The 25,000-nt window shown below is 45.0% G+C and overlaps 1 protein-coding gene across 1 annotated transcript in view; it reads right to left on the bottom strand.

Moving 5' to 3' along the window:
* Positions 1-3,684: 3,684 nt before the first annotated feature.
* adra1ab (adrenoceptor alpha 1Ab) overlaps positions 3,685-25,000 on the bottom strand; it is a 26,474-nt gene continuing 5,158 nt past the window's right edge. The window contains exons 2-5 of the mRNA XM_063210807.1: positions 19,141-19,268; positions 13,824-15,380; positions 12,557-12,699; positions 3,685-5,600 (exon numbers count right to left, since the gene is read on the bottom strand). Of these exons, the coding sequence (XP_063066877.1) occupies positions 5,038-5,600; positions 12,557-12,699; positions 13,824-14,908 (1,791 nt within the window). The 5' untranslated portion in view covers positions 14,909-15,380; positions 19,141-19,268 and the 3' untranslated portion in view covers positions 3,685-5,037. The remainder of the gene's footprint in view (positions 5,601-12,556; positions 12,700-13,823; positions 15,381-19,140; positions 19,269-25,000) is intronic.

The following is a 25,000-nucleotide window of genomic DNA, read 5'->3' as shown; positions in this document are numbered from 1 at the left end:
ACTGTATATTTGAGCATTTATATATATATATATATTGTATATATTTGTGGTATTCTAAATAATGGATCAATCAATTTTTAGTGGATATACTGAAATCCCTGAAATTTTGAAGTGGGTATACTCCGTATACCTGCGTTCTACGTAGACTACACCACTGATATATATATATATATATATATGTATATATATATATATATATATACAGTCCCAGGAAAAAGTTTGTACACCCTTTGAAAATTCTTACATTTCTGTCAAAATTGATCATAAAACATGGTCTGATCTTCCCGGAAATCTCAAGAAGGAACAATCAGAGTCTGCTTTAACTAATTCCACCCAAACATTTACATGTTATAATATTTGTATTGGCCATAAGGCCATAACATTCACAGGAGAGCAAGGCATAAGTAAGTACAGCCTTGCATTACATAGGTTTTAACGCTCAGTTGGTGGCAATATCCTCAACCAGACTTGCCCTGTAGTTGCAGATCAGATTAACAAAGCATTCTGGATGTGTCTTGTCTCCCTCGTCTTTAGAGAACTGCGTCTCGTCACCAAGGTTTCTGGAATGTCTGTAGTGCATAGCTTTCTTGACTTTATGCCATATAATCTCAATTGTTTTTTTGTCAGGGTTTTGACTGGGCTATTCCAGAATGTGTATTTCATTATTATGAAGCCATTCTAAAGTCGATTTGGTTCTAAAGTATGGATTGTTGTCACATTTCAGCACCTATCCTCTTGTTTGCTTCAACTGAGTGACAGACTTCCTCACGTTTTTTCTGTAAAATATCACAATAAACTTGAGTTCATCATTCCACTGATAATAGCAAACTATCAAGGGCCTGAGGCAGCAAGGTAGCCGAATATAATGATGCTCCCGCCACCATACTCAGAAGTGTAGATGTAACCAAGAATAGCTAAAAATGGGGTTCATTCTGCCAATCTAAAATTAATGGGGTTTCTGTTCAAAAAAATATTGCTGCACCTTTGAGGTTTGCGAAAAAGCATTCATATGCTTCATAGAATTACAGCCAAATATTCTGTAGACAAACGTTGAAACCAAAGTTGAATTGTCCAGGGGAACACACAATGTCATGTTTGGATGACAACTGGAGAACCACACCTTAACCAAAACATCATCTCCACTTTTGAGTATGGTGGCGGGAGCATCATTATATGCGGCTACCTTGGTACCTCAGGCCCTTGTCAGTTTGCTATTATCAGTGGAACAATGAACTCGGAAGTTTATTGAGATATTTTACAGAAAAAATGTGAGGTAGTCTGTCACACAGTTGAAGCACACAAGAGGATGGGTGCTGAAATGGGACAACAACCCATATTTTAGAGGCAATTGACTCATTCACATTGCTTCATAACAATGAAATACACATTCTGGAATAGCCCAGCCAAAGCTCTGACAAAAAACAATTGAGATGATATGGCATGAAGTCAAGAAAGCCATTCACTCCAGACATCCCAGAAACCTTGGTGAAGAGGGACAGTTTTCTAAAGAAGAGGGAGACAAGATGCATCCAGATTGTTTTGTTAATCTGATCTGCAACTACAGGAAACATCTGGTTGAGGTTATTGCAACTAACTTAGGGTTAAAATCTATTGAATGCAAGGGTGTACTTACTTATGCCTTGCTGTCCTGTGAATGTTTACATCTATGGCCAATGGAAATATAAAAACTGGTAATGTTTGGATTGAATTAGTTAAAGCAGACTCTGGTTGTTCTTTCTTGTGATTTCAGGGAAGAACAGACCACGTTTTATGACCAATTTTGACAGAAACGTAAGAAATTTCAAAGGGTGTACAAACTTTTTCCTGGGACTGTATATCCCTCTCCTTCTCAATCTATCCATCCCTCTTCTTATCACGCTCGTAATGAGTCTCCTTCTGCTTTGGTGGAGAGAGAGCGAGAGAGAACGACAGAAATAACTGTTGTTATTGTCTTATTTATGCTCTGTACTATGCTTTGGCACTACAAAGTTTCTTTTGTCATGCCAATAAAGCACTTTTGAAATTGAAAGAGAAGCAGAGAAGAAGGGGGTTTTGCTGCAATGTGGCTCTCTCAGTCGTGATCTGTCTTTCATTGTTTCACAGAGAGAGAGAGAGAGAGAGAGAGAGAGAGAGAGAGAGAGAGAGAGAGAGAGAGAGAGAGAGAGAGAGAGAGAGAGAGAGAGAGAGAGAGAGAGAGAGAGAGAGAATCAGAGAGAAACAGCAGGGTGAGAAAAGGCAGAACTTAGCTTCAGTGTTTATGGCTTGTTGTCGGTGCAAGTGTCTGAGATTTACAGTATGTTTTGACAAACGTTTCGTAGCGACAAGTGAGTCGATCAATGTTTCATAAGCACCAGTCCAATTTAGTGCGATTTCGTGAAATGAGAAACTGAGATATATATATGGCTACAGGACGGTACGTGAGCTGATGTCACGGCTGTACCGTTTTCCCAGGTCTTGATTAGTTTTTGCAGCAGCGAGGGGGATATATAGCTGGAGTGGAGTCGAGTGGGGTGGGAGGTGGAGGGATGCTGTGGTTACTATGGCGCTGAGGGAGTGTGATGTCATTGGTCCTGATGCTGGCGCTGGTCCTGATGTTGTTGTTGCTTCCAGGGCCACTGGCAGCTCTGTCTGGGCCCAGAACAAAGCCCTCTGAAAGGGCCCCCCCTCACCCAATACATACAAAGTAATAACGAGAAACCAATTCTGGGCCCCGTCTGTCCCTGGGCCCGGGACAACTGTTCCCTTTGTGCCCCCCTGTCGGCTTCCCTGGTTGCCTCTGGTTGTGTTGTGTTGTGTTGTGTTGTGTTGTGTTGTGTTGTGTTGTGTTGTGTTGTGTTGTGTTGTGTTGTGTTGTGTTGTGTTGTGTTGTGTTGTGTTGTGTTGTGTTGTGTTGTGTTGTGTTGTGGGTCTGACTGGCTGGTGGCCTGGCAGCTGTCTGGCAGTCTATGTGGCAGCTTTAGTCTATGCATTGTGGGCTGAGAAACAAATACTGGCATTTTTTGGATGTCATTAAATTACATCACATTGCAATTAGGGGTGTAAATAATGATCGATTTGAATCGATGCACCCAATCGTCCACAAGAGAGTCGAGTAGTTGTTATTTATCAATTAATCGATTACTGCACTCATTTTGTGAGGCATTTGTTTTTGCTCATGCAAATACAATGCAAGCAGATATATCTGCTTTTGTTTTGTTTTACAAAAAAAAACATTGATTTGAATTTAATCGAATTGCATCGAATCATGGAGCATTCTTAAGTATCGAAAAAAATTAAATCATTGGCCCCTATCGAATCGATTTACATCCCTAATTACAATACACTTAGCTAATTCTGTTGTCCAAAGTTGCGTAATACAGCATATTGATCACAGATCCACGAGCAATGTGGGGTTATGTGCCTTGCTAAAAATAATTCCAGCCATGGATTTCCTGTCAAACTTCAAAATTTCGGAGATGTTGCGTCGACGAGGTGACATGTCACATGGGGTGCATCCCAATATGTGACCTTGCCTCCTCCACTTGTGCTTGTCTCCTCGTCCCGCCTCCTGGCCCCTCCTCCGTGGAGAAAACGATAAAGTTTCCCAGCTGTCAACCTCGCCACAACAACTTTTGAGGGACTGTTTTTCATTCACCATCCCAATTGCAAATGAAAAAAAGACTTTACAATTGAGCTTTTGCAAGATATTGAAATATAATGCTGTTGTCAGTGATGTCATCATGACGAGAAGCAAGTGGAGGAGGCAAGTGGAGGAGGCAAGGTCGCATATTAAAACGCACTCATGGTGTCAAACTATCGCGGGATGAATGCGACTGCAGTCAGATCTTGCAACCCCTGCAGTTGCTTATCCCCTTCAACGCTCGCCTGCAGACTGCCTCCGAGGTCACGCGCCCATGAACTGGTTGGTCAACAACTCACTCACGTGTGTATATGAGTCTTGTCTTACATCCCTACACAAGTTTGCGCAGGTCCCCACTCCAGCTCCTCCTCACTGCCTGTCCCCCCACTACTCACACGTGGTGTGTTAGTAGAGCAAACTGGTGCGAGCTCATCGTCTCGTTCATATTTGTGGCCGACTTTAAATGCGCTGTATTTAATAACACCCACATCGTGACAAGTTCTCGCTCACGTGCTTCGTCAATGTTGGTCGACAGCAACAAAGTCGTATGGGGCCACTGGCAGAGCTGCCTGGGTATGGCCAGTGGAACTTGAGCATTGCAATGCATTATGGGGATTGTTGTCACAAATCCACAAGCACTTAAAAGTCATTTTCTGCCTTTTTCTCGGCCAAGATGGCACCAAATTAGAAATTTGTGGTACTATTCTACTACATATATGACCCACTTTCAATACATATTCATATCTCCACCGGTGGAATGCCCCTTTAAGGACTTGTAGTCAATGTTCCGTTATGGCATGGGAGGCACAGATACGATAGGCTACCACTGAGCTTAAAGGGATACGCCACCCCCAGGCCAAATTAAGTGTCTGCCCGCAAGCGTTTTCCTGATGACCTTAGCCATTGTCCGAATCTGTCACCACTGACCACTACTTGGGTGCGCGTAGATTCATGCAACCCAGCGGCGACACAGTAAAGATTTCGGCCTAAGTGAATAAATCACTTGATTTCCACAGCAATTACTGTCTGGGCAGTGCTCTGTCACGCAGAGTGCAAAGGACTGAGCATATCAACGTGGAGGGCTTGTTGTGGTCATTTGGGTATGGGAACTCTCAAGGCTGATAGCTCAGCGCTACCACCTGTGCAGACATGAGACCTCGGGAGGGAGGGAGGTCTGCGAACTCTCTATCGCCAAACTTTGCTAGTTGGAATCCATTACATCGGGATTGGGATCTGATTCTGCAACCCCTCTAATCATGCAAAGACCAACTCCCTCACCTGCTGGGTGAAGTACGGTATATTGACGTCCAAAAATAGCATTCATTTGAATCCAGAAAGCGCTGCTGTAGGTCAGTCAGTCAGACAGCCAGCCAGCCAGCCAGTCAGTTATTTCACAGCCAGTGTGTCCCTGCTGTCGGTCACACTGCCGTGCCCTGGCTGCCATTCAACGTGAGCCGGACAGCTTTGTGCGTTGTCTCAGCCGAGAGCAGACCAAGAGGAGGAGGGGTAGTAGCGTCATTTTTTGAGTCAGAGGGAACTACATCACCAAGATGACCTCCAACAACCCCGAGACATGCACCCTTCAGAAGACGGTCCTCACAGCAGCCTCCCTCGCAACAAGTGCACAGCGCCGATTCTCCAACAATACAAGCATACAGCTTGCCGTTAGTACCAGCTCCGTTGGCATGGAACTGCACCCTGTTGTCCCCCACAGGGGGTGGGGTTGGCGGGGGAGGATGTGGCGGAGGTTGTGTGAGGCAGCGGCGTCGGTAGGAGAGGCGTAGGGCAGCACTCTGGGAGCCCTGGGTCTGCTGGGTGTTGCGATAAAAGCAGGGGCTTCGTAGCACGCTCAGGAAGGCCCTCTTGAACTCCTGGCTGAAGCAGGGGTAGATGATGGGGTTTAGACAGCTGTTGAAGTAGCCCAGCCAGAAGGTCACCTTGAAGACCGTCTCGGACGGGTGGTAGGCGGGAAACATGGCGCCTGGTGGAAAGAGTAGCGGGGAGCAGAAGTGGTTAGAGACACACGCACACACACACACGCACACACACGCACGCACGCACGCACGCACGCACGCACGCACGCACGCACGCACGCACGCACACACACACACACACACACACAAACACACAGTCTTCGAGAGGTATTCTAGGAACATGACACCTGTTATATACAGACACAGACACCGACACAGAGAGACACAAGCACTTATGTCCACACACACACACACACGCATGCACCTATGCGCGCGCACACACACACACACAGTCTACTGATTCCAGATATAACTAGAATGCAGACCTCCGCCAAGGAAGCTGTTTGTTAGAACCTTTGACTATGTTACACCTGATTTTTGTTTTAAGTCTTTCTGCCTTCTTTTTGTGGAGTTAGAAACTGGAATGTCAACATTCGCCCTGTCCCGCAGTTCAATTTGCGGTCACTAGGGGCGTCTAGATTTGTACGCTAGCAATGTTGAAGAATCTTTTAAAAAGTCCTGGTTCCGGTATGTGATCCGAATCACCACCAGAATTTAATCACTTGTTCCTTGGATCATTTCCAACAACTCCACCAAGTTTCATCCAGATCCGATCATAAGTTTTGGCTTATCCTGCTATGACAGACAGACAGACAGACAGACAGACAGACAGACAGACAGACAGACAGACAGACAGACAGACAGACAGACAGACAGACAGACAGACAGAGAAAGAGACAGACAAACCAACACGACCGAAAACATAACCTCCTTGGCGGAGGAAATTATTTTCTCCCAGACAATAAAACAATCAGTCAATTGTAATGGCTCTTTCCCAGTTTTTTGAGTATGATAGAGGTAGACACACTGACCCTGTTACTCTTGCACCACGTCATGCTGTAAAACGTAACTCTTGTCTGTTTTATGTCTGTTGTACGGTAAGAATCAGCTTCGCAAGATTTAGAAACTTTACTCCCGCTGAAGGTCGCGAGAGCTAGCAGGTCACGACCCTTCTCATTATTCACCATCCCCCCCCACGCCCTCCCCTTTCACATCGACTCTCCATCACACACTATCGCACTTCATCAAACACTCTGTCAAATACTCCATTATAGCACCGTTCAGCTCTCCATCAAGCCAGAAGAAAAAGCTCCGTACGTCTTCCTGCTGCTCTCATAGAATAGCTGCTGCCATCGATCTTCGTGACATCCAGACCTCCACTAGGGAGTCTAGAGGGCCCTGTGTTACCTGTCCTATAGCCCAAGGCCAAGACCAGGAGTGCGTTACAATATGCGACCTTGCCTCCTCCACTTGTGCTTGTCTCCTCGTACCAGGAAGTAATATGTCATGATGACGTCACTGACAACAGCATTATATTTCAATATCTTCCAAAAGCTCAATTGTAAAGTCATTTGCAATTGGGATGGTGAATGAAAAACAGTCCCTCAAAAATTATTGTGGCTAGGCTGACAGCTGGGAAACTTTATCGTTTTCTCCACGGAGGAGGGGCCAGGAGGCGGGACGAGGAGACAAGCACAAGTGGAGGAGGTAAGGTCGCATATTGTAACGCACTCCAGGTGGTAGGGAGTCCTCCTCCCTGCATAGCCTACCTGCCAGTAAGACAGCCAGACAGCCAGCAAGTAGAAATGAGATTTATGGCTCTTTAGATTGACGGGATCTGGTTCTTAGTGGATTGTTCCTTTCAAAGAGACGTTCAGAAGACTAACTCATTTCGCTATTTTCAAACAATTTTTTTTCAGTTTTAAGAAGAGAGCATTAAAAGAATTGAAGACACATTGTTGAAATGATGTCTGTCCTTCTCCTTCTACAAAGGCTGTCCGAGGCAGATGAACGCATGTTTTTTTTTATTAGTGAACTCACGTGGAAGTCCCTTGCTCAAAAAAAAAAAAAAAAAAATCGATTTGAGCTTCGGCTCCTTTCATTCAAGATCCGTTGAATGAGATCCGATTCAAGATCAGTTTATTTGCGACCATCACAACACTACCAACCAGCCAGCTTGAAAGCATGAGAGCCTGGGAGACTGACGGGGAAACTTCAAAACCTAGTGAGCCAGACTGTAGCATGCCATGTATAGTCTGGGGTCTTGCCATAGGCAAATCTGCGGCACAAATGGCTGGCATTCAAACTTCAAACCAAAGATTTCCTCAGTAGAGTAAGATGATTCAAACTACGCCCACCCAATGCAAAAAAGTATGCTCAAGTTTGGTCTCCTAAGGGGGCATTGTCCCCTCCTTCGTCTTTCTGTGGCATTTGGTGAAAGTCTGCATAAGATGTGCGCTACCGCTATCTACAGTGCCAAGGGAACTCCATTTAATATTCTCAACCTAAAGCAGGGGTGGAGAACCTCTGTCTTGAGGGCCGTTTGCGGCCCTTGAGGCCGTTCTATCCGGCCCCCGATATAATTTTACTGTTATTCAGCTTCACATGAAATATGACATATTTTGTAAAGGAATCTCAGAAAAAACATTTGCAATACAATTACGTTATATTCAGGGAACCTAGAGAAGGTGGTGTCAGTTAAAAAGGCGGCTGCCTTCAATATAGGCCTAAAGTGAAGGGGAAAATCCTGGTTTGTGTTCATAGTACGGCCCTCGGAGGACTTTTATGGCCCTCGGATGAATTTGAAGTGGCCCTTCGAATGAAAAAGGTTCCCCACCCCTGACCTAAAGCCTCCAAAAGTCTCCTAACTGCAGGTCTCCCAAAGGGGCGTTCACATGACATCAAATGGATCTGAAAAGCACAGGCTTGAGTCATCATACTCTATTCTACTCTGTTGACACTTCTCAACTGTTGCCGGTGCAGGCATGTTGTCACCATCCCAAGTCCATCCCACCAACTCAATATACACATTCAAACAGAAAATACAGGTACAGTGTTGTGATCAGAGGACAGAGCCAGCCACAGAGCTTGCCCAGGTACGATTATCCTATGGTGCAGCTCCTGACCGACCAACCAGGCAAGAAAAATATATTTTCTGCCACTAGGCTTTGTCTAATTTATTAGGCAAAGCAAAATCCGACATATAATGACACAAATAGCCAAATATAAAGATTATGGACTTTTGTAGTCAAACAGTGTTTAACAAGTTCTCATGTAGCCATGAAATTCGCTGTTGCAAAGCAGATAAGATGTAAGCAACTCGACGGACACATTTTTGGAGATGTTTAACCTGTCTTCTTTCTGGTCTTGTCTGATGTGTGTCTTAGTTGGCCGAAACATGTTGCCAATTTTTAACAGTTACATTATGAACTAGCTAAGCTTTTTAACCAAGAATAAGAGTGCCTTGGATATTTTTCATAACCTGGATCCTAAGTTAAGGCTAACCAAAGAGCCCCCCTTGTATTGCACGCCGAAGCCAGAGAGAGTAGAGAGAGAGAGGTTCCGCTGGCCCATTGTTTCCGGGTTCTGCTGTCGCAAGGGGGAGGGGGGGAAATCCCCCCTTAGGCAGACCTATGGACTGTTCTATTCATTGTAGGAGTATTATGACACGCCCCTTTAGGCAGACCGGAACCTGTTCATGTTAAGTGCCCATAGCAACCTATTACATTGGCATATCTCTATATACTTAAAGGGGTATGCCACTATTTTGAGGTTTAATACAGTGAAAATCGTTGTCCAGGGTTTATAAAGGTGCTAAAGTGTCTTATTTTTCATGTAGCCTTTGTCTTGCTTTAAGACAAGTTAAAAGAGGGAGCATGTTGCTAAGCTAGTGAAAGTCAATGCATCCGTGTAGCATGCTACATGCTACAGTGATCCATTGACTTTCACTAACTTAGCTACTGCTCCCTCTTTTAACTTGTCTTAAAGCAAGACAATGGCTTACATGAAAAATAAGACACTCTACCACCTTTATAAACCCTGGACAACGATTTTCACTGTATTAAGCCCCAAAATAGTGGCATACCCCTTTAAAGAATCTCTGCCGAAGCCCTCTGACCTCTCTTCTCTCTGGTCTGGTCCGGTCTGTCTTCACTCTGGGCCCGAGGACGGGAAACCAGGATTTACTGGGCCCTTAACTTGGACGGATGAGAATCGTTAGAGACTAATGGGGGGTGTCTAATGGGTTTCACATTTCACACTCAGCACAAGTAGAAGATCAATTGGATCTTCGCTCAAGGTGCCATCAATATTTGATCATATAGTCTATTGTATTCCTATAGGCCTACGTATATACACAGTAGGCCTATCTATTGAAAGACAGTGGTGAAAATACATTGCCGTAACAGAAAAAGAGTTTGGACGAATAAAACTAAAAGGAAAATCTCTACACTTTTCTCTCTAATTTAAAAAAGTATCTCTACACAGTTATCGTTCTCATTCATAGCATCCTCATTAACATGTGCCGTGACATTGGCCATAATTCATAGTGAGCTCAATGTAACGTGTTAATCCGCGTGTCCTTTTCAAATGTCCTTCTGCTCCTTCTTAGCGGCCATTACCCTCCGTGTTCACGTAATATTTAATCCCATCGATCCTTTCCCTCCGTAATAATTACCTGTCATGCATTCTAATGGCTACTCAGGCCCGGAGAAAAAACACTCTCACAATCACCGACCTCATCTCGATCCGGCAAGGCAAGGGTATGCCGGATATCACTCGACTGTGTGTCTATTATAAAATATGTCATACAGTATTCCTCAGGCTTTTATGGGTGTTTGTTGCCAGAAATAGCAACGCATTGGTCGCGAGGCAGTAAGAATGCAATATGGTTCAGGTAATGTCTCTCATAAACATCATTGATATGGGCGACAGGCGGCACAGCAGAGACGGGCCACAGCACACACACACACACACACACACACACACACACACACACACACACACACACACACACACACACACCGCCACATCACCGAGCCACCAGGACGGGAAAGAGACACATTTACTAAGGTTGACTGAAGCCCAAGGGCCATATCAATGAACAGGAGTCGAATAGAGCATCTTTTTTTTTTCTTCGGCCTCATTTCTTTCTCTTTATCTCATTCTTTCTTTCTCTATTCCTTTTGCTCTCTCTCTCTCTCTCTCTTTGTGTGAAAAATGTTTTTTTTTCAGTCTGGTTCCTTGGCTATCTGATTGAGTGATTGACTTTCTCTCTCTCTCTCTCTCTCTCTCTCTCTCTCTCTCTCTCTCTCTCTCTCTCTCTCTCTCTCTCTCTCTCTCTCTCTCTCTCTCTCACTCACTCACTCACTCACTCTCTCTCACTCTCTCTCTCTCTCTCTCTCTCTCTCTCTCTCGCTCTCTCCATCTCTCTCTCTCTCTCTCTCTCTCTCTCTCTCTCTCTCTCTCTCTCTCTCTCCATCTAACCTCCAAAAAGCGATGACAGAATCTCAAGAAGTGCAATATGTTGTCAACTCGACCTTATTGGACAGGGCTGATGGGAAAACACTCATCTCATGAAGTGAATGTTTTCGTGTTGTCAGACGACCTTGTTGTCCTGCTGTTGCCCACGGTGTTGGTGTTGCTAATAAATCTGGTCCTTTTGTAAACACTTCCAGGTCCGCCAATAGGTGGGGGTGGGGGGACAAATGGGTCACTTGTCCCGGGCCCAGGGAAGGTGGTGGAGGGGGGAGACCAGGGCTTGACACTGGCACCTGCCAACCGGCCAAATGCTGATAAAACTTGGTTGTGGCTAGTAGTACTTTCAGTGTCACTAGCCAATTTGGCTGGCAGTTTATTCCTTGGTAACTTACGCATCACAGCCTTGATGCTACTGTTTGATATCAATTGTTTGTATTTAAATTCAAGAAAAAGCTCAGTAACTCAGTTTCTATTTGCTTGATATGCTTCCATGTAGAAAGGTATACACTCATCTTGCTTTAGCACCTCATCTTCTGAGGTTAGACGTACATGTACTGTATGACAACGAAAAAAAACCCGATAGAAAATCAGTGGCTAGTGGAATACCTGAATGGCTAGTGACTCGGGGAAACCACTAGCCACAGTGGCCAGTGGGTGAAAAAGTTAAAGTCAAGCCCTGGAGGAGACCCATTACATTGTACTATGTATTGAGAAGGGGGTCCTCTTAGATCATTTTGTCCTAGGCCTGCTTCAAGCTGTCCACTGACCCTGACCACTTCCAGCCCTTCTTTTTTACGTTCCAGGCACCTTTCAAGGGCAGGTAGCAATACTCTCTGGCAACCGGCGTTGTTTTCAATCTTCTGATGTCTTTCTTTGGTGCACAAAAGGCTTTTAGAATAAATTGTGGATGAAAGTGAGTCTTAAGTAAGATCCAGACGGTAAATGAAGAGTGAGTGAGTGAAATGAAAGTAACAACAACACACTTACGGAACGGGCTAGGATCCAGAACTACACGTTCACAGGCATTACCCAACACATGCAGACACACATACATACACATGCACATGCATGCATGCACGCAAGCACACACACTCGTGCACACAAACATGAATGCACACATGCACATATATGCATGCATACGTGCACACGTGCATGCATGCACACACAAGCACACACAGATGTACACACACTCACAGACGTATGCATACACACATGCATGCACACGCGCACACACACACACACACACACACACACACACACACACACACACACACACACACACGCGCAGACAGACACAGACACACACAAACACGCACACGCACACACACACACACACACACACACACACACACACACACACACACACACAGTCAGAGACAGACAGACAGACAGACAGACACACACACACAAACACGCACACACACACACACACACACACACACACACACACACAGACACACACACACAGAGACACACACACACAGAGACATAAATACATACAGACAGACAGACAGACAGTCAGACAGACACACACACATACACACACACACACACACACACACACACACACACACACACACACACACACACACACACACACAGAGTCACACACACACAATACATTACTCCAGCAGACTCGACTCACCGATGGGCAGCACCAGGAAGAAAGGCAGCCAGCAGAGTACGAAGCAGCCCACCACCACCCCCAGCGTCTTGGCTGCTTTCTGTTCCCTGGAGACCCTGAGCAGCCGCAGCAGGCCACAGCCACCACCACACCTGCCCCTAGGCCTACACGATTATGGGGGGGGAAAAAAATCATAATCGCGATTATTTTGGTCAAAATCGTAATCACGATTATTAATCACAATATTGATTTTTAGCCCAAAAGAGATGTTGATTTGTGTTTCTAGAGCCAGTCATTCGATTTGGTACTTCTGAAATGCTGTTGAAAGCAGGTTTCATGCATTCTTTTGAAAAAATGAAAAAGTCATATCGCCGGTCATGAACATTTTCAAAAAAATGAAAAAAATTCAAAAACAAAAAAAAAGCCCAAAAGATATGTTCATTTGTGTTTCTAGAGCCAGTCAGTCGATTTGGTACTTCTGAAATGCTGTTGAAAGCAGGTTTTATGCATTTATGCACCACCACCCCCAGGCTCTTGGCTGCCTTCTGTTCCCTGGAGAACCTCAGCAGTCGCAGCAGGCCACAGCCACCACACCTGGTGTGTGTGTGTGTGTGCGTGTGTGTGTGCGTGTGCGTGTGTGTGTGTGCATGTGCGTGTGTGTGCGTGTGTGTGTGCGCGTGTGTGTGTGCGTGTGCGTGTGTGTGTGTGCATGTGCGTGTGTGTGCGTGTGTGTGTGTGTATGTGTGCATGTGTGGGTGAGTGCATGTTTGTGTGTTTGGAGGGGATAGGGTTATCAACATTTGCGTTATCTGGAAGTCATATCATAATTAAAGAATCCAATTGGCAGCTGTGCAACACAGACAGAACATCTGAAACTTCCCTCTGCATAATTAGACCCTAGGGCTACACGATTTTGGAAAAATAAATCAGAATCGCGATTATTTTGGTCAAAATCGTAATCACGATTATTAATCACGATATTGATTTTTTTTTGCTGATTATTTCTGAAAATTATAACAAGATGAAATATAACCAAGAATTAATTATATACAGGATTAGCTAAATAAAATGAATTGTAATAATTGTAATAATAATAATTCAATAGCATGAAACTGAAGTGGACAGATTTCTGGCCAGAAACACCAGCCTGTCAGTATGTTCTGGCTTCAAGGACACTCTCAAAGGTAGATCACTATTGCCACAATTAAATCACGATTGAAATAACGACTTCGATTTCCCGATTTTGTCAGGATTTTTTGATTACTTTCGATTAATTGTGCAGCCCTACCTGCCTCCTCCTCCTCTGCCACTGCTGCTGATGCTGATGACGCTGCTGCGGCACCTCTTCCCAGGAACGCTGCACTCATCCTGGGCTGAAGATCTCTGCTTTCCCCCTCCAGCTCCAGCTCCACCTCCAGCTCCAGCTCCAGCTCCAGCGTCACTTCCACCACCAGCTCCATTCTGCTGCTGCTGCTGCTGCTGGGAGGAGGAGGAGGAGACGGAGGTGGCTCCTGGATGGACGCTGCTCCCTGTGTGGATCCTTAGTGTCACCTGCTCCGTTGACACCGAAGACCGCCCTTGGCCTTGGCTGCTACTGCCACTATGCGCCCGCGTGTGTCTCCTCGCCACCACGTACACCCGGCAGTACATGACCAGTATGACGGCCAGGGGCACATAGAACGAGCCCAGGGCGGAGAAGAGGGCGTAGCTGGGGTCCTCGTTGACCCGGCACACCCCTTCGTCATCGGGCATGGGCTCCCTCCAGCCCAGCAAGGGACCCACGGAGATGGACGCCGCCAGGGTCCACAGCAGCACGAGCGCCAGGCCGCCCCGGCGCAGCGTCACCAGCGCCGGGTAGCGCAGGGGCCGGCTGACGGCCAGGTAGCGGTCCACCGAGATGGCGCACAGGCTGAGGATGGAGGCGGTGCAGCACAGCACGTCCACCGCCGTCCAGACGCTGCAGAGCAGCCGGCCGAACACCCAGCGCCCCAGCAGCTCGGCGGCCAGCGAGAAGGGCAGCACGGCCGCGCTCAGCAGCAGGTCTGCCACGGCCAGGTTGACCACGAACAGGTGCGTGGCCGAGCGCAGGTGCCGGTGAAGCGCCACCGACAGGATGACCAGCACGTTGCCGCCCACGCCGCAGACGGTGAAGACCAGCAGCACCAGCCCCAGGGCCACGGCTTTGCCCGCGGGCACGCCGGAGAGGAGGGACGCTGGCGGCGGCAGCAACAGGGGAGGCGGCGAGGAGAGCGAAGAGGGCGATGGGGATGGCAAGGGCGCCAGCGCCACCAGGCTGCAGTTGGGGGGGCACAGGGGCTCCAAGGGGGAGGTCACCAGGGGCGAGCTGCTGGAGTTCCACTCAGCGGGGACCATGTCATGTCATGTCAGGGCCACGGCATCACATCAGACTAGAGATGGGACAGGATCCAAGATCCGGTTCCGGATCCGGCAGGATAATAGGGTTTTTCACAGGATCCGGATCCGGCAGGATCTTAAGCAGTGGATCCGGTATCCGGCAGTTACCTAAAAATCAGGATCCGGTGCATCTCTAGCCTAGGTTTGTCAGTCAGTCTTTCACAACCCCAATTGCTGCATGGAGTGAAAGAACTTTGGAAGCGGCCAGTGCAGGCAGTGTGGCAGTAAGCCAATGAGTGAAAAAATAGTTTGAGCCAACGTAATAAAAAGGGTCCACGTGTGCGAGCAGGCTATGTGTTTCGACCCTTTCGTAGGATCCGGTATCTGGTTCCGGATCTTAAGCAGTATCCAGCAGGATCCTAAAAATCAGGGTCCGGTGCATCTCTACATCAGACACGGCAGCAGGGGCACACGCGGCAGCACACATACACTGTAAAAAATAATATCAATGACAGGTCATGATGACTTACATAGTTCACTTATTATTCTGCTATAAAACTGTGGAAAAAAACAGCATGATTTAAATTGAAATCACAAGTTTACCAGCTATCTCAGAATCCCAAGTTAATTTACATGTAAATCCTTATTGTAAGTTGTGTTAAAGGACCACTCCTGCCAATTTCAATATGCTGGTGTATTGCTCATGCTACCCTTGACTTGTCAGTACCCGGTGACGCCACAGTTTTTGGCCCAGCCCTTTCCGAGATATGAGCCATTCTAATGGTGGTTGTTTACATTTTTTAAAAAATGAACATAGGCCTACTCCAAATATTTTCCCAAAAGGCATCGCTGTTTGCTAGCTGTCTGCTGATGTTGCATAACCGTTTGGATGTTTTGGGGAATAAACAAAAATGTATTTTTGAAATGTAAACAAAAGTTGCCCCCATTAGAATAGCTCATATCTCGGAAAGGGCTGAGCCAAAAAATAAGGTGTCACGTGGTACTGACAAGTCAAGGGTAGCGTGAGCAATACAACAGCATATTGAAATTGGCAGGAGTGTTCCTTTAAGCTTTGAATTGAAGCTTTATGTTGATTGAACAAAGCTTCACAAATGGGCCAGCCGTGGCCTAGTGGTTAGAGAGTTGGTCTTTCAATCTAGGGGTTGCCGGTTCGAATCCCCCCTGACCTCTCCCTACACCTTCATCCATGGCTGAAGTGCCCTTGAGCAAGGCACCTAACCCCACATTGCTCCAGGGACTGTAACCAATACCCTGAAAAATAATAGTTGTAAGTCGCTTTGAACAAAATGAAAGCGTCAGCCAAGTGAAATGTAATGTAATGTGATGTTCAATTCAAAGCTTCACACAACTTATAATACAGACTTAAATTAACTTGGAATTCTCAGGCAGCTGGTAAGTTAAACTTGTGATTTTAAGTTAAAGCAGGGGCGTCAGCTGACCTAATGCTATACAGGGGCACAGTAGGGCACCGAGAGATAATATGAGCACGCAAAGCAAAATCAATACCCAGGGCACGCGCCCCTGTAAAATAGGTCTGGCGACAACTCTGAGTTAAACCATGCTGTTTTTTAAATCACAAGATTACCAGCTGCCTCAGAATGTCAAGTGAATTAAGCTTCTGCGGCAGCTGGTATTACAGTGTACAATACAGCATGTGGAGCACAGGACAGGACAGGAGAGGATGAGGCAAGTGTATCTACTAATCTGTCTACTTTACATGTATTTCCATTAAAGTTTGACTACTTTCGTTCCACTCAGAGGAGACCATGTCGGGAGCACTGTCAGACAGGGGAGGGAATACACAATAACACATACTGTATGTAGGCCTAGAATGTGGAACACAGTACCGCATGAGGCAATAGGCTCTACTTAGGTAGACCAAGGACAACAATGGAAATGGAATGGAATTTTTATTTAAGTATGTGGTGCGGTTTATATGAAACTCAATCATGTATTTATTTTATATACTGTATATGAACTGAAGATGTCAAATAAAATCATTCATTCATTCATTCAGGTCCAGTTAGTGGCGACCATGTCAGACAAGGCAGAGCGCCCTCAACAACACACATAGGATGAGGCAAGCATGTAGTTCAGCTAAAATGTGTCCACTTTTAGTTCCAATCAACAGAGACCATGTCACGGTCACAGAAGGCATATACAGTACAACAACACTGCTATGCGGAGCAGTATTGAGCAAGTGTCTCTAATTTAGTCTCACTAAAGTGTGTCTGGTTCCGTTCATTGGGTACCACATCAGGGGCACATCATCTGACACGGGAGGGCACAACACACGTATGTCGAACACAGGGACAGCACGAGACAACTTTGTGTACTTTGAAGAAGAAGGGCTCTCTTGCGCCTTCCGTAGGCCAAAAGCATAATCTGTAGTCGACAGAATAGAAAGGGGACACTCACTGTTCTGTCATTCCTCTGGAGTAAGGCTGAAAGATCTATCCTTTTAGACCGAAAATCGTGATCTCAGACAAGCCCATCTTGGGATCGTCAAAGCCAGTAAAAAACGTGGTCCTAAACTCATCTATGTTTTGTTTCGTCAATAATTGCACACATGTATGCTCTGCTCATTGCCCCTGCTGCGTGGTGTAGAAAACATTTATAGCTCTGATAGAACGCCTCTGTGTCAGCTACCAATCAGAAAGTTCCATGCGTGTGAACAGGTCACTCACTAGCAAAGACAGTAACTTGAACCGGTCGGAGCAACTGTTGTGGATGAGAACAGAGCCCTGTGCAAAGTGCTTTGCGTCAGAGATTTTCTTCAGAGCACAAATGTAACCAATGCATCTGAAAAAGCCAACCGGTCTTGCCATGCAAAGTCCCTCTTCAAATAGGCAACACAAAAAAATCATGGTGGAAATTGAAATTGCAATATCTGTAAGAGAAATCGCAATTTCATTTTTTTTCTTAAAATCGTTCAGCCCTACTCTGGGGGGAATGAATGAGACTCTCTGGAGGACATGGTTTCCCTACCTGGTGGTAATCAGCACCATATGTAGCTTAGTGAGATAGTTTCTGGCTAGTACCACCAAGCGATGATGCATGTAGTTTGCAATCTGATGAGGCCATTGCTAGCATGATATTATATAACAATACATTAGGTTATGTTACATTTAGTTCACAGACCTATATACATGTCAAAAGGAGATAATCTGCACACTTCAGGCAGTGCCTGATGAAGGTCTAAGGACTGAAAGCTTGCAAGTCAAGTAAAGCTTCTTTTCACCAAAAAAAGACCTGAAGTGTGCGAATTGTCTTCTTTTTATACAGAAATTTTGACTGAATCCTGCACCTTCTAAACAGGTGAGTGGTGGCCTATCACAACTTAAAAAGCAACTTAATGAAAAAGATTGTAATCTATAATGGAACGCAGCGAGGATGGTGAGAGGAGGTTGAGTCAGCTGATACAGAGGTTCCCAACCTTTTTCTTCAGGGACCCATGTTTTTACCATTGTAAGCTTTGGTGACCCAAGCGTGCGAGCGCCCGCATGAGAGGAAGTCACATGATACCCTCTGTTTCCTGCGAAAGCTCATTTTAGTTAGGTTTTGTACTCCTCAATTCAATTTGGCCAGATATAGAATTAATGTTTAATGTAGCACTTACATTTTGTTGCTTATATGCATATATTAGTTAAATACATGCTTTGTCATTTATTCAACATGGACTATATGGTATTTAAAATTAAACCCCTTAAAATCAAGAAGGCTTCGCGACCCTCTGTGGATATTTGGCGACCCATACATTGGGTCCCGACCCATAGGTTGGGAACCACTGAGCTAATCTGTAGTGAAGTGATTCTCAAAGTGTGGCCTGTGACAGAGCTCAGGTGGTCCGCGAGGGGATTTCTACTTTTTTGACACAAGCTAGTAAGTAGGCTACATTTGTAACATCAAAGCTAAACATAGCTTTAGTCACATTTACCCACACATAAGACTTGTTATGTGAATAAAAAGTAAGTGATCTGCATCAAAATTAGCAGTGTCAAATTAGCACCCATGAACTTTCAATTCAGTTGAGAGGTGGTCCCTGAACATTTTCAGGGGGACAAGGTGGTCCCTGTTCTGAAAAAGTTTGAGAAACACTGCTCTAGTGCCCTCCAAAGACAAATACTACACGTTAAAGCACAGTGTGATCTCTGATGTGTAGAATGATCATAGACATGCATCTGGTAACCTAATGTAACCCAATGGGAAGCCAAACTCTTCGTCATCACCTGATGAGAGGGAGGATCATCATGTTTTTTCTTTTGAAGTCTTGAACTGCAAGCTAGTCAGCTAGTCAGTAGGTGAGAGCTGCTGTTCCCCAGAGTCTCCTCCACGTCTGCAGGTGGCGCCGTTGTCCCTGCACACACACACACACACACACACACACACACACACACACACACACACACACACACACACACACACACACACACACACACACACACACACACACACAGCCATCATTGAGGTCCAGGGAGCCTGTGTAAAACAGCTAGACACGATGACACCTAATTAGGGCTGTGTTCGAATAATTAATGATCAGACATGATCTGACACGTGATGAGGAGACATAATAGGGTCGCTTGAGGAGGGAGCACGAGGTGCAAGATCGTCCTTGTGAAACGTGGCGTTTGCGAAATTGGGAAGGCACAATTCATTAATTTTAATCAGTGCGATTTGTCCCCATGACGTTTGATTAATATGTGGAAATGGCTGGGGAAGATTATACATGAATCAGATATAATGACTTACAGGTTACATGGAGGCCTATCATCTTCATCAAAAAAAGCTATGTAACATTGTGTGCGTGTACGCGTGAGTGTGTGGACGTGTGAGCATGCGTGTGTGTGTGTGCGCGCACGCATGTGCGTATGTGTGAGTGTGCGTGCCCGCACATGCACCAGTGTTGGCATTTTCCTGGCTATGTTTGAAACAAGTGTGTGTGTGTGTGTGTGTGTGTGTGTGTGTGTGTGTGTGTGTGTGTGTGTGTGTGTGTGTGTGTGTGTGTGTGTGTGTGCGTGTGCGTGTGCGTGCGTGCATGTGTGTGCGTGTCCATGTGCGTGTGTGCTGGCCTTTGTGTGTGTCTGCATGTGTGTGTGTGACTATTACTGTGTATGTGTGTGCCCATGCGTGTGCATGCTAATCTTTCTATAATCTGAAAGGTAATGACAAAAAAGCAAGAGTCATCTCTCTGGAAAATAACTTAGAATTACAAACCCAAGCAGCATGACGACCGAACAAAATGAGGGCGCAGAACCCAAACCAAAATGATGATAATCCAACCTTGGCTGAAGACGTTTAACATAGCACACTGATTTCAATCACTAACAATAATCAGGGTGTAAATGACTTTAAAAGACATTACTGATTTGTGTTTTCCATTGCTGGAGCTACCCAGATAAAAGGTATAGTCAGAGTAAGAAGATAAACTGTTTAAATCTGCTGAAAGCCGCGATGAAAAGACCACAATGAATGTACAAAAATGTGAGTAAATGTTTACCATGTGAGTAAATGTGTGCCATGGAGAAATCACACATGAAATAGCCTACATGAAAGCTATAAAACTTTTGTAATGATTTTATATGGTCTTATATGGCCCATTTCTTATGTTCTCATACTCATATCAGTAGACTGTGAAATATTTCTATTTATTATATGGTGTGACGTCATCGGTCGAATGCTCCATTCATTTCAACGGGGCTCCCCAACGTTCGCACGTCTGTTATTTTTCGATAACGGACGGGTTGGTCTATAACAGACCGCTGTCAATGGCAACAAGACTTTTCACTGCTAAAGCGACTTTTCAACAAGACTCTAATCAGCTGCTGTGATAGACAACACCTGTTGTCCTGGCTACCTAGCTGTTGCCTAGTGGTGTTCCACAACGGCACTGTTTTGTTTTGCGCAGCAACAATCTTTTGACATTAAAAACTAAAATAGACTTAACATTAAATTGGCCTAAAGAAATGTCCCTGCCATGTGTGAATCATTTAAGTATATCCATATAATAAGCGGGTTAACTTTCGGCGAGTCGGTCGCTTTGTGGAATAGCAGCACTTCAGAGAGAACAAGACCCCTCCGCTCCGCGTCAGGGTCTAAAGATTCTCTCTGTCGTGCTGCTATTCCACGGTAGCGACCTTCTCGCCGAACGTTAACCCTTACATAACACATGTAAGCGACACAGTCATAGATGTGATGTGTTTGTGTGCCTACGCACATGAAACACACTTTAAGTGACCCAATTTCTTTACTTATGTAGGACTTGCATGCAGTTAATCACTTTGAACGTTTTATTTAGGCCTATTTCGTTTTCATATGGCATAATTCTGGCATGGTTATGAAACATTAGTTCGTGTGTATTTGTTGTATGAGAAATATCGGAAAGCATAACTTGACCACAAAATCACATCAGTGAACATTTTTGGAAGTTTGTTTATATTCATTTTTCATCTAGGCAATGAGAAATGGCACTACCACACAACCTCGATAGATGCGGCCCAACAGTATTCATGTCATGGCGTGACATGTTTTATGTGCGTTACTCCCTTTTTTGGAGGAAAACATGGGGGGGGGGTGTCAATGTAAGCCAATTGGTGATTTGGGGAAAGAATAAACGAATGACAAGGACCTGTAAACTAGCGTTGTTCACGCTCAACATGCCGAAAACGTGTTGTGTTGTCGGCTGTTCAAATACTATCGCCAAACAGCCGTGGCTGAAGCATGGACTGTGTTTATTTAGGCTAGCCGATGTAGCATGTAAGTTAATGAGACATTCGTTTGATTTCCCCCATAAATAAAGGGGCGTAACGCACATTTGTTAATAACAAGCAAAGTACCCGGATGGCCGCTCATGCGTATTGGATTGTGAATGTGGGCCTCTATTAGATCAGCACTATTGCCCAACAGTGCTATCAGTGATTTTAACCCCTTAGCGCAGCACCTATGTTATAACCTCACTGTCACCAAAATTGTATTGTCTATGTCTTAATCTGTTACTTAAGGCTCTCATTAATGTCATAGCAATGTTGTTATGATGTAGTTGAGTATTTTCAGAAAATAGTGAACAGGCCCGCCGGCGACCCCATCGACCCCTGCACTAAGAGGCTACTAAAAAAAAAAACAGTTGTCAATCTCAGGTTGCTTTACATAGGCCCAATCTCAATTCACCCCTTGGCCCTACCCCTTACCCCTCCCCTCCGTTTTGTGTAGGGGTAGGGGTATCCCAATAGTCGTTAAGGCAGAAGGGTAGGAGTAAGAGGGAGGGCTTTGTAGCCCTCAAAAAGGAGGGGTTCAGACAGGCAGACTCTGTTTGGAGGGGTAAGGGGTAGGGCCAAGGGGTGAATTGAGATTGGGCCTTACTGACTGATCTCTCTCTCTCTTTCTCTCTCTCTCTCTCTCTCTCTCTCTCTCTCTCTCTCTCTCTCTCTAGCCTGAAGTGTAGTAGCTTGCAGCATGCACTAGGCTCGGTGTAACTTCTCTTCTGCTAAAATGGACATCTGCGTAACACACTTTTAAAGGTTTTTTTAATCCTCCCTCATCTTCCAACGTCCCATCCAAACATTCTCACCAAGCTCATCAGTATCCTCACCACACACACATACACAAACACACACACACATACACACACACGCACATTTGCATGCACACGCACATGCACACACACGCACACATTTTCATGCACACGCACATGCACACACACGCACACGCGCACGCACAAACACACACACGCACGCACACGCACACACACACACACAAAACCTGAGTACATCTTACCTTTCAAGTTCTGGCAAAGCTCATACAATACTATTCACATATTCCTTTCTCCTGAGACTCCACTGCGCAGCCTTAGGGCCTTGGGGAAGCCCTCAGGCATGGCTGTTTGTATTCGCAGTAAGCTCACTGAAGGTTCATTTTGTATATTTTATTAAGTTTGAAAGTCGCTGTGCTTTTCTTTGTCCAACACAAATGAAATCCTTCATCAAACTTCTCTCTTCTTCTACTTCTGCTACTTCTGATTTCATCAGTCTCATACCCTTGAAAACACAGATATGAGGTGAATATGCTGAGAGAGAGAGATAGAGAGAGAGAGAGAGAGAAAGAGAGAGAGAGAGAGAGAGAGAGAGAGAGAGAGAGAGAGAGAGAGAGAGAGAGACATCACCATGTGTAGCCTCTTACTGCAGATGGGATTGCCGGCGGGCCTATTCACTATTTGCTGCAAATACTCAACTACATCAAAACAACATTGTTATGACAGATACCTAGAGCCTTAAGTAACAGATTAAGACATAGCCATTACAATTTTGGTGACAGTAAGGTTATAACAGGCTCTGTGCTAACGGGTTAAATGGGAGTAAATCAGCTCAAGAGATGGCACCAACTCAAAATTCAGAACACGGTGCTAGTTGTTACAAACTCCCTCAGGTATACAGGCTAGAACTGAATTTGACTCAGTGAGTTGAAAATATACTCGTGTGCCCAAAGGTGTAGGTTTGGCTCGAAAAGTGGTGGGGACATTTCAATCGCAAATGGTCCGGATATGCTGTTCTTGCATTATATTTGTGAAAGAATGGTAGGGACAAGCTAGGTTTATCTGGAAAGTGGTATGGACATGTCCCCACCGTCTCCCCTTAAAATTACAGCCATGCGTGTGCCGGTAGTAGGTGTGGCTGGTGTATTAATTATTCATTTTTTTATCGGTATGCTCTGTACTGTGCCTATCAGGCTACTGTTCTATCCAGCTGTTGCATCCTCGCAGCGAATGCATAAGCACAACTGTTTTACAATTGAGTAGTGGTGTGTATTGGCACTGTCCTCGTGATTCGAATACGATTCGGCAGGTAGCAATTCGATTAGATTCGATTCGATTCGATTCAATTCTACAATGCATTGCAATGCGTTACATTTATACTGAAAGCAAGCAAATGTTTCATCAGTCATGATGAGGCAATACAAATAGTCAGATACTGAGCAACAATTTATTGGCTGCTTTCTGTATCAGTCTTGCAGTTTTCAATGCTTTGAAGTGCTTTTATTTAATTTAACATTCATTTGCTCCCGAAATATCCACGGAAGTAATTGAAACTGAACAAAATTGCCGCATCGATTCTGGAACTTGCCGCATAGAATTGGATCGTCCATGCCCCGCATTGCATTGCATCGCTGAATTGATTATTGTTGACACCACTACAATTGAGTAGAATGTACTGTATAAACTGATCTATAATCTATAATAATCTATAATATCTGATCTATAATCTATAATCTATATAATCTATAATCTATAATCAGATGGAATGTTTCCCTTTCGTTTTCACAATACCATCTAAGCACCCCCATAATCGACACATTTTTGAATGATGGGCCTTGTCAAAAATCCTTGCATGTGATTGGATAGAGTTTAGCACAAAATGAGTTGCGCTCTTTGCACAAGTCCTTTTGGTTCTGGTGTGATAGTCAAGTGGAGCATAGGCTGTTTGCAGGGGGGACTCGCACACAGAATGACGAACTCAAGCAGAGTATTTTTTTTTCAGATCACGTTTTCTTTACTTTGTGGAGTCCAGAAGGGTGCAAAAAAAGAAACCTTTGCACCCTCTGGGCTCCACAAAGTAAAGAAAACATGATCAAAACACGACATGTCAAAACACCGCTAACTAGTAGAGTAGTGGAGAGTAGAGAGTAGAGTATCATTTATTGATCCCAGGGGGAAATGAAGGTGTCAAGTAGCATACTCACACATACATAAATAAAGACATTGCCCACGAGACATAACACACATACTTACACATAAAATAACCATATATAGCTCACTGTACACACACACACACACACACAGACACACAGACACAGACACAGACACAGACACACACACACACACACACACCAAAATATAAAGTGTAAAGTGTCCACAGTGTTCACATGTGCCTTAGCTGAGTGGCACATAGAAGCCAAGACAAAGTGGCAAACTATGGAAAATCCCACCCCACTGACTCTGATTGGCTCATTCATTCAGAAATGGTTCTGACTTTCACGAGCCTCAGATGATTGGGTGAGGAAACTGAAACACCCCCTCTGATGCGGTTTGGCAGGTGA

This window comes from Engraulis encrasicolus, chromosome 11 (genome assembly GCF_034702125.1).
Source record: "Engraulis encrasicolus isolate BLACKSEA-1 chromosome 11, IST_EnEncr_1.0, whole genome shotgun sequence".
NCBI lineage: Eukaryota > Metazoa > Chordata > Actinopteri > Clupeiformes > Engraulidae > Engraulis > Engraulis encrasicolus.
This window is presented reverse-complemented; position numbering and strand designations above follow the sequence as displayed.